Raw genomic sequence first — 11740 nt, 5'->3', positions numbered from 1 at the left:
TGCAAGAAAATTGATTATACAATGTATTTTTAGTTCGTAAGCTAACAGTTCCGTAATATTTTCACCTGGTATGCGACATGTAGTAGAGCACTGCAGTATTTTAGTTAGGTCGAACTGCGCTTTGAACCGTTGCCAACAATTTCTTTGTCTTTATCATCCTGGTTTTTCCTCTTCGTCGTTCGAACCTTCTGTAACCTCGCCTTTGTATTCATTTCACCTATGGATATTCTAGGTCAAGTGTGTATTTTAATGATCATCAACGTCACCAAAATGAAGTTTTTTTTGAATCGCATACATACTCGATCCCAATCACCCTTGCAATATCTTTAATTAAAATAATAAATCTTTAATAGTTATATCTTGCAATTTATATTTTATCTATTTTAATCAGAATTGCATTTTTTTTTTTTTTGAGAAGAAACAAAAATAAAGCGAAGCGAAAATCATCATTTTAAAATCATATCGAAAATTGTATATTCGAGAGTTATTATCTTCAGAGCGTTAATAAGCCACTTTCTTTTCCGCGAGAACAAACAATAAGGTGCCTGTACAGTTCAACGTTCTCATCGACATTGTATCTTTTCTTGTATTTATTTGAATTCATTTGGTATCGAGCAAACATCGAAAAAGAACGACAAAGAGTTAAGGTTAAAAGATTTATGAGTTTATAAAAGAAAATTAAATGTTAAGTAAGATACATTAAGAAAAAGATCTCGGCATCGAAGCGTAATCGAACGATTTATCCACATGTGAATTTCCTGTATACGGAGGGTACTGTCCTTAATGGATTGCATAACTTACATTCATTACAGAATCCTCATTGGCGCCTCTATTTTTATGCGAAAAATACCGCACTGGCGTCTCTAACCATTTTACGATTTATTACTGAACTCTTCGCGTTAGTCGCGCCTTCTGATCGACGATGCCAATCAACATCCACTCTAGACATCTAGATTTCGTCTGTTTAACTGCAAATTTATTCAATAATAGATGCTTATCGACATTTCCTCAGTCAGTCTTTATATAAAATCGTTGAACTTAATTTAACTTATCATGAGTCACTTCTATTTTGAAATAACTTATCTTATCGATTTAACGATTATTTTTTCATTTTTTTTTTTTTCTTAAGAGATTTGAAAATTCACATTTATAATAGGAATGAAATTATCTAGTTTTTAAAAATTGCAAGGAAGCATTATTTTTATAATTATAATCGTGAAAATTATAAGAGGTCTTTAATTATTATAATATATTTCTAATATTTCTAATAATTTAAATATATATATATATATATTTTCTAATAATTTAAATATATTTAAATATATAATAAATAATTTAAATATATTTTAAATCCTCTCTGTATCTTCGATTTTCTGTATCTTCGAATCCTGCGTTTCCAATAACGATCAAAAATATGGTAATGATATGGAAATATCGTTCCCTTGACGCACTTTCGTATTTATGTTGGCATTAAATTTTAAATAGCACTCTATACGAATAGTATAAATAAAGTTGTTCAATCGAAATTAAATACGATAACTTAATATTATATTCTTAATATTTAACATAACTTTAACTTGGCACATCACAGTGTGTAATATTCTAACCTCACTTTCATCATGGAAGAAGCGCGGGAAATTGCATTAATTCCGATACTACTTTTTGTATCATTTGTACACATTTATCGAGTTATATAATCTTCAATCATTACAAATCAATAATTTTAATTAAAATTTGAATAAAAATTACACATTGGTAATTGTATCATAATATAAAAGTTTTCAAATCTTCTATTATACGTAACTTAATCTTAACAAAAAATAAAAGATAACATTATGAGTGTTTCATGATTGAAGTGATTCTTGATTCTTTATTTTGTTTCGATATGACTTATCTTTCAATGTTCACATTGTTTTAATTGAATGTTTGAAAGCTTTGATGATAATCATTCGCGTTATACGATTGATATGTTGAAATAAACATATATGTAACCAGTATAATATAACGTTGATATTAAATATTTTATAAATCATTCTTTGTATTATTTTTCGTTTTGTATAACAAATTAATAAATTAATGAAATTTTATTTAAGAACTTTTGCAATTTATAAAAATATAATACGCGTAAAGAGGAAGTTAATGGAAGAGGCGTGAAGTCTCAGTGAACTCGATCGGACACGCTTTCTGTTTTTACTTCGTCTCTAGAACAAGCAGTTACGCTCCTCGCCCGAATAATAAATACGACTTTCCATTTTCAACGTAAGTGATTTTCTGTCAATCGCAAAAACAAATAATAAAAGGATCTTTTGAAATCATATTTTGGTAAATATATGACTACACGCGTTACACTAGACTAATCAAATATCCAATTAAAAGTTTGTAATAAATATTTATTAATTTTGAAATCTGTTATTGTTAATATTTCAAATTGATTTTTCACAAAACTAATGCAACAATAAAAGTATATTGTCAATTTCACTTTTAATAAATCTTGTACAAATGTAACGTTAACGTTAAATTAAATATGTACAAGAAACACAATTTGAAATACAAAGACATATGAAGGATTTCATAGCACATGGTCATGTGAACGTATTTGCAAGTAAATAAGGAGAAGTGGTTTGAGGGTGAGTTTCAAGAAATCACGTTATGTATACATATTTTACTCACACAAAATCGCACTTCTGTCACAGAACGTCAGCGTATCATATGCGTTCATTTCTTTTACTCTAATTTTTCATCTTTTTCGCCTACCTACGTTCGTCACTTATTCGTTCACCGATCTATAAGCTGTCTATAAGCATATAGTATATACACAGACGCCATATTTGTCGTATCGCAGTGTGGAAACACATTGTATATGAACGTCAACACAATGGAATACGACAACGTGTTGCTGTGTCTGAGAATGGCAAGTTGTCGCAAAAGTCTAGGTGTATTTATTCCGACATTTCTGAACTGTATTCTCTAGCAAAAGTGTTATAAGAGTAACAAAGAGCGTGGAGATGGAAGAAGAAGGAAGGAGAAGATAAAGAAACAGTTACAAAGTATCGAGTGCGAGAGGGAGTTGACCGAAGAAAAAGTACCGATGTGGTGGGGCAGTTAGCGACAGTATGCCGGTAGTGGTAACGCGGGTGTCGGTGTTGTGCCGAAGGTATATGCGTGCATAGATACACGAACACGCGCGCAGATTGGAAAGAGAAAGAGAATAAGAGGGAGTAAGAAGGAAGACCGACAGTAGACAAGAGGAGTGGTAGAGGAGCACGAAGAACCAAGTTGCCAGAGACAGTGTCGAGAGAAGTGGTCGGTCGGTGGCAGTTCGAGTCTGTCGTCAGGTCAAGAAACGTGTGGTTAGATTCGATTCGTTGGCAACGTTCTTCGCTCTTTTTTTTCTTATCTTCGTTAAAGTTTCTCGCGAACCGAATAAAATTGTGTAATTGAGAAGTATTCGCGACGTTTTTCAATATGGGTTAAAGAGTGTTTCTTCGTTTCTCGATTATATCTTATGTGCAAACTTCGTTAAGCTGTGTTTCAAAGTGTGAATTAGTGTGCGTATTGTGCAAGTTGTTTGAACGCAGCTCACTGATCGAGGTGGCACGTTTGCTTGTGTATTCGTCCCTCTCCTTTTTCGTTTCGTTCTTTCGTTTTGGTAGAGAACTGAGAGAAGATTATTCAATTGTTAATTGCAAGTAAAAAAAAACAAAGCAATATAAGTGAACGTTAGTTTATCGAAATCGAATGAACCGTATGCGTCGACGACGACGTCGAAGACGAGGACGAAGGGGATAGTCGATGGCAATAGCGCAATGAAACACAGATAATGCGGCAACTACGTGACCGACCGAGCAACATTTAGTAATAAGAAAGATCAACCTCGACCTCCAAATACGTTGCCGACAGTATAATCTCGACGAGTTTATACTTCGAAGGGTTAAGAAGTATATTCAGGAAATTGTTTTATCCATCTATTTTGAAAATCATATAATCATAGAAAATTTTCATCGTTCGATGTGTGCAAACTTCTATGAAGAGATTTTTATACTGGTCCTCGAGAAACCGTTAATCGAGACTGGATCGGATCGAGCAAAGTAGGACAAAGTGCAATAATCCTACTTAAGGAAAAATCTGTGCTGTATACTTTTTAAATTTTTTCCACGTATAAGAAGCTAATGATCTCTGAAAAATATCTTAAATTATAAACAATAATATTTTGAATATATATATATATATATAATGTTTCTTCTATTTGTATAACTTATCTGGATATATTCTACGATAGCATAGTATTACATAGAAAGGCTGCAAATGAAAACTAAGTACCTTAGAAAGTACCAAATAAATCGAGTAGATCGTTCATTTTGTTAGGAATTTTAAGAGAATTAAATCATTAAGAAAACATGTTCACCAATTATCAATTTAAAACTGTTTAATCTGGTGTCTATATCTATATCCTGTAAAAGATAAAAAAGATAAAAATATAGAAAAACAAAGGCAAATTGAGATCGATTGAAATGATCGTCGGGAACATAACCGAATCCTGCTCGTTGTACGACAACGGAAAAAGAGAATAGAGAGATTAGTTGGAAAAAGGAAAACATTTGGATCGATCGGACCGAAGCAAAGACCCATTTAGAATACAAAAAGAATCGTCGAGGTATGTGCAACAAGTTAAGGGGAAGCACGTGACTGTTATCTGCTTAAAGCAAACATCCGAACAACATAGATAAAATTGGAAGCGACGACCGCAAAACTTGAGATACGCGCAAAAAATATATCCGCATATAATACGTTCTTTTTCTTACGCGAAGTCGCGAAGAAAAACTCGCTGGCCGAGTTTAAAAGAAACGTCAAAGATTGCGATCGGTTTGTTGGTCACGAATTGAGGAAGTTGGAAATAGAAGAAAAAAAAAAAAAAGGAGCGTGTCACGGGAAATTGGACGGGCAATTTCGTCGTTTTGTGTGCTATAATCTATACAAGTTGATGATATACGCCTATGCCGCGTATTTTTCGAAACCACGTAGCAACATGTTTGAATTCTATTCACAGAAGGGCGTAAAACTTTGAATGACTTTCCCGTTTTGCGGCTTCATTTTTGACTCGTCCGACGAGAGGACGAGACAAATGCCCGTCGCTTCAGAAGATTGGGTCCCGCACCCGGCTAAGATAACCAGTTCTATTACCACTGTCAAAGGTGCCACTATCCAAAGCACGACTACATCTTGGATGTCGCCATACAGCAGAGCATCTCCGTCTGAACGTCCAACCTCTAACAACAACAATAATAATAATAATAATGGAGTTGTCATACTCGAAGGATGTAGACCACCTGCTGCCACCACTGCTAGAAGGTTTCTCAGGTGGTTCAGCAGACTTGGTCAACCACCAATGGGGAAATCAGGTAATAAATAAAAAATTGTTAATCATTCATTTCTGTTGAAAGAAGACTGACTATGTTGTTGAGAAATTGGGAATACGTGTTCTATCCCAAAATTTATTTTCGATATTGTGCAAAGATATCGGTATAAAATAATATTAATTAATTTGTAATTAAAACACAATTTTAAACGAAACAATATTTTTCTATTATATAAAATTATAAATACTTTTGTAGATCGATTCTGGCTTGCGTGATGTAATAATTAATTCAATTACTCTCTTCAATCAAACTAGCCACATGTTTCCACGTAGAAAAGAACTCTTTAAGAAAATCGATATTCCTGCGGAATAACGTGTATAGACACGAAATATACATGCTCGAGTGTACTCTCGTCTTATTAGGTTCGTGGTACTGTTAGTCATCGCAGGTGTTCCGTACATATGGCACTCACCCATTAATAAAAAGTCCGTATTTATGTATGAGAGAAATGTACATTCGCGGCAACAGATAATTGAATAGAGATTCCGTTTGCGCACAATTAATACGAAAATCATTAACGATGATTTATAAGAAAAGAAGAGGTTTAAACGAAAAGAAAATCGTTATGACTTTGCCATTACAAATTCGAATAGAGATATGACGAAACTGGTGAAATTGGAAATTGTTTATTAGAAACATGATATCAAGTAAAATAACTTATTACAATCAAATAACATTTACATTAAATATATATTATTATTATTATTATTATTATATATATTATATATTATATATATATTAATTATTTAATTTTAATTATTATATATTATATATTATATATTATTATTATTATTATATGTAATAAATAATAAATCTAATAACTGATCAGTGTCAAGTTTCTGGTATTTAACGATACGTCGATTATTTGGTGCAATGTACTCGGGCTACCGTGACGAATGCAGAATCGTATTAACGGGGCTTCCATTGTACGATATTTCAACAGGCTTTATAACGTGTTTTCCTTAATATGTAATTGTTCACGAGGAAATCAGGCTTCTTCGTCGCATTGATTTTTAAAATTCCATTCTTACGTATCTATTTTCCCAAGTATGTTCGCAAATTATTATCGTTTGCGTAACGTTTTATTCGTAGTTGCCGATTCCATCTTTTCGTTCGTTTCTAATTACAAAAGTACTTACCAAAGCTTTTATGTCGTATCGTAAATATACAGACAGACGTGTATCTCACTACTTTAAGCACATTCACGGATAGATATTTGTATTTTCATGGATGATAAATTAAAAACGTTGTTAAATACGTTGTTGAGTAATAGTTAATTTACTTAAAATGTCATCGTAAAATAAAGGAATGATGTTGCAATCCGGCAGCATTTTGGATTAGCGTTTTGATATTGATATCGATTACGTTTTTAGCCTCCCGGCTATTAATGATGACATTACGTATATACGCGCGTGTATAATATAGTGTAGCGATATTGCCTGGTATTTCATTAATAAGAGAAAGAAACGATAGATAGTCGTGTTTCATAGCGTACCTTGTATACGAATCGATGCTTATCGCCGTGTGAGTGAATTGTCGTTGGTCAATGTCAAATGATTTCATACAATTCGTTAAGAATTACGCGAAGAATTGATGATATCGTAATTCTGCTTTTTATATTAACGATTATGCGGTAACGATAATAAAATTGTTATTGTATATTATCGACGTCACGTTATTCGGGGAGAATGTTTTTTTTTCCCCCCTCCACCTCCTCCCCGAAGGAAACGCGTTCAACGTGTTTATCTAAAATAACGAACGTTCCCCGTGAACAAAAGAAGATTATTCTTGAGATTGAAAACTGGCCGGCAACGTAGCACGACACGATAACTAGGCCGGAAAGAGGACGAACCGTAAACTTGATAAATAAACATTAGACTTGGTGTGCAAACCAGGTCGCGATCGTTGCTGGCAACGGCATACCGCACAATTCGTAATAATCGCGTTTACTCCCGTTTTTTTGCTGTCCCAGCCCTTCCTCTTCAACCGGCGTTAATAAACACGCGAGGAAATATCTTTTATTATTTCGATCGTATTTTCGATTTATCTACGAAAGGAAAGGAAATGTCAATTGTGCGTCTTCTTTATCTCTCCATTTTTTTTTTTTTATTTTTATTATTTTAGTATATCGTGCTTTATAATCAATTAATAACGGATACAAAGTGTTGACACTTGCAAATAAATTTGGAACAAGTAATAACAAGGACGTGGAATAAATGTATACAATGTCGTACCATTATTCGAGTTTTTAATTAGTCTAATGAGCGAAAAAACAAGTTACATAAGATTGCCGTTTATAACTGTACCTTGATTATTACATCTTATTCGCATTCATAATTTACGCACGAGCTTTATTATTATTATTATATATACACGTTACTCGATAATTGGTCCGGATAATTTGTCGTTTTCGCGCAATTTTTTTTTTACCTCTATTTATCATTACATCATTTATCAGAAATTAATATTTTGTATTCAATGTATATTGACTATATATTTAACGCGTTTGAAGATCGATAATTAAAATTTCAATAACTTTTGCAATCGTAATATACGCTTTTTAAAAAACACGTTTCATGCCAGGCGTTATGAATCTTATTAGTCTATGTGATGAATAATAATGAATAATTTGTCGATAAGATAAAAAAAAAAAAAAAAAAGAGTGTGAAAGAAAAACGAGAATAATCTAGACAGATGGATAACGATAATTTGCGAGTTTTTCTTATAATTTATAATTGTACATAAGAGAATATCACCACGCTAGAATTGGATATTCCACAGTCGTTCCATACGGGGAAAAAGCAGAAGGGACTTTTCAACAGCGATGTCGCATACACGCGTTGTGTAATTCTTGGCTCGTTTACGCGTGGGTGAAGCTGAGTACCACCTGGCAACGTTGCGGCTAAAATGCAAGTTAGGATTCGAATCACGATCAGTTTCTCTTTGCGCCGAGATAATGGTTGAAACGGTTCCGGGAAATTCATAAACCGCGAGAATTAATTTTTACAGGGAACTCCAATATTGCAAATATTGCAACAAAAAAAAAAATCGTAATGGATTTTTTTTTTTTCTTTTTTAATTTTCATTTCGTTAATTTAATTTGGTGTAAAAATTTAATGAAATCGATCTGACGATGGTCAAATGTTTGGATAAATGTTTGTTTCAACTTTTAACTTGGAAGAAGAGAAGAGAAGGGAAATTTTTTTTTTTCACATCGAAGAATGTTTCTTTACGTGTTGGCTTTCCGTTGTCACGCAATACATTATCAGATACGAGGGCAATGGCTCGTAATCTCGCAAGGAGAGGTTACACACAGGTGCTCGGGCAAGAATATACATGTCGAGCATGTCACCTGCTTTAAATTATATTCCTAAGCGAATGCAAACAAGCCCGCGTCGTTTTCCACTGTGAATCATAAATCATTTCTTTCAATTCGAGGACTTCGCAACGAGAAGGATGCATTTGTTCATTTGTTCGGACAGCTTCAAAATACAGACTAAAAAAGGAAAGGGGGGGAGGAAAAAAAAAAACTTACTAAAATTATTGACTTCGACAGAACGTTAAAGAAAAAGAATAGAGCGTAATAAATTTATATACGTATAAATAGGAGCTAATAAAATTGCAATAAATCGCTCATTTCGTGTCGAATTCTCCGTAGCGAGAAGTTGCATCAAAAACGATGCAAAACACTTCTTCTCTTATGATTTCTCGTGTGATTTGACGAAATCGTTGCACGACATATTTCGAATTTCCTTGCACCGAGAAATCGAAAGTACGATTATTTTTCGAGGCACGTGTACGCGTAACGGTATTTCGAAATTCGGAACAGAAGCGTTTAATAAAACGAATTAAAATTCTTGGTCGTGGAGACCAACGACTTTATTATTTTCAAGTCCTCTGTTTCCACCCGGCAAAGGCAAAGGTTATCGTTTATCGAGAAATTCCATTTATTTACGGCTATAATTATCGTGAAACGTTCAATCGTATCGAATTAACGCTCTCAAACTTTCAAATTGGACGAAGTATCATTTTAAATCGTTATGCCTCAGGTGTCAGGTGAAGAGTAATTTTATATAGGCGTATCCCCCACCGTAATGTCATGACTTCTTCTTTGTGAATCGGTGCTGCGGAAAGACAAAATATAATCTTACAAGTCAAGGATTACTCACGAGTGAGACTAGTATTTACAAATCATGGTAACTCGACTTGTATATGTACGTTAATACATGCTTAAATACTGACTAGCGAACAAAGCGACCATTGTCGTGCGTACGCGTCGCTCGCGCGAAATTATACTTAATACTTTCTCGTCCTTATTTTTGGAATGTGTATCCGTTAACAATGGATAATTTCAAAATTTCATTCTTTCCACGATAAATATCATATTTGTGAATCTTAATTATATATCACGTGTGCTGAAAGCAACAGTTTATCTGGTGATATTTTATTTTTAAAAGAATAAAGACAGTTAGGTTAGGTTGTGTGAAATTGAACTTTTATCGATTGTACAAAGAATATATCTTTCAGGTAGATATATTAGTCTCTATAAATGGAAAAATTCACAATAAATATCACAATATGTAAAAGTTTTGTTTACGATAAGTGAAGTGACGAAATCGAGGAATCGACAAACGTGACGTGTGCTAACCTCGTTTTCTTGAAATATATTATGCGAATCGCGTAATAGTATGATCTATTGTCGATATGTTGTAGAAATAACTATAATAATTAAAAATAGTGTTTAAAATAGTAAGTTTTGTTATTAGATGGAAAATTTTCTAAAAATTATATAACTTTATTTGCTATCTTGTTTTCTATCTTTCTCGAAAGAAGTCGATATTTTCTATTGATACAAGAGAAATCGCATAATGATTGTAGTGTAAATCAGTATCGTTAACTTATAATTACATAATACGCACCAATATGTTATTAAAACAAAAATGAAAAGATATTACGCAAATATTACATTGTTGATCGAGAAAAAATAAACAGCGCACGTGTGCGCAAGCGCATGAATCTACCGACCGAGAAGTTTGTCATTCTATACTTTATACTATGCAGGATGTAAAATTCTATGTGCAATTCGATACGTGTATCAACATTTACATAATAAGAAAATTGATTAATGAAATATCTTTTATATATTTTGAAACATATTTTCATATAATTTTCATATAAAACATATTATTTCTATTTAATTCTTCCATGTGTATTGATTCCATGTATATGATGTATTCCAAACTTAACCTAACCTAATTTAACCGTAAAGAGATCCGATTCAATTAACGAAATAAATATCGCTATAAAAATAATTTTCCATAAGATATATTTGAATTTTTTTGTTTATATTATGTATCGTGCAATATATTTGCATGAAACGGAGATTAGAAGGGAATGTGAAATACTATTTGCCATTAATCGGCAATGTGTGTAATCGATTGCCGTCTATATCGTGAGAATTACTTGTTCCCATTGTTATCTAACCATCAGGATCAATAAGCGTTATTGGAACGAGAAATGTTTACTGATTGTAAAGGAATATCGATGGAAATATATATATATATATATATATATATATATATAGAGTCATTGATAATAGACTAAACGAAAAATCGATCATTCGATGCACGTATATTTTCAAAAAGACTATTTTCGATCGAATTATTAGCTTTCTATTTCTTATTCGATTCTCTCTTTTCTATTCTCACTTCCACTTTGAATTAACGACGCGGAAACAAGTCGGTTCAATATACATATATATACATACATACATATATATATATATATATATATATATATATACATTTCGTAAGAAGTCTTAAATTTTCTTGCAGGATAAAATGCAATCGATTGCGTTAGCATTGCTCCTTTCGCCTTACTCGGTCTCTCACCTATCCGTTGCGAGTTTTCTTATACATTTTATATTCCTTAATAACGTAACGGTTAATTGCATACTTTATTATCCCATTGTACGATATAAAAACTTCATTCCTAAATAACTTCAATTGATGTGTTATTCGTGAAACTTTATATTTATGTAAAAAAAAATTAATTATATTATCGAAAAATTAATATATTTTAATGCATTCATTGAATCTATATTATAAAATATTCCATGGAATTTGTCTCGTTCGATAAAACAATTGTTAAAATCGGACAGCGGAAATAACAAGAGATTATATAGTTGTTGGATAACAAGTGTGATTATGAGAAATGTACGTATTAATTTTATGTATAAATTATACAATGTTTTAATCTAATTTTTAATTTGATTTTAAATTTCTGACAATTTTCTTTTTTTTTTTTTTTTTTTTTTTTTTTTT

At 32.3% G+C, this 11740-nt stretch overlaps 1 protein-coding gene across 3 annotated transcripts in view; it reads left to right on the top strand.

The window, feature by feature from the left end:
• The window catches only part of LOC122718955 (serine/threonine-protein kinase tricornered), a 37971-nt gene that overhangs the window by 5560 nt on the left and 20671 nt on the right, over positions 1-11740 (top strand). The window contains exon 1 of one of the 3 annotated variants that reach the window (XM_043944393.1): positions 3302-5399. The exons of the other annotated variants lie outside the window; for them this stretch is intronic. Coding sequence (XP_043800328.1) covers positions 5066-5399 — 334 coding nt within the window. The 5' untranslated portion in view covers positions 3302-5065. Of the gene's footprint in view, positions 1-3301; positions 5400-11740 lie in introns of those variants that run through there. 3 annotated transcript variants of the gene reach the window in all.

The sequence above is a fragment of the Apis laboriosa genome, unplaced genomic scaffold (genome assembly GCF_014066325.1).
Source record: "Apis laboriosa isolate Shangri-la unplaced genomic scaffold, ASM1406632v1 scaffold68_cov148, whole genome shotgun sequence".
NCBI lineage: Eukaryota > Metazoa > Arthropoda > Insecta > Hymenoptera > Apidae > Apis > Apis laboriosa.
This window is presented reverse-complemented; position numbering and strand designations above follow the sequence as displayed.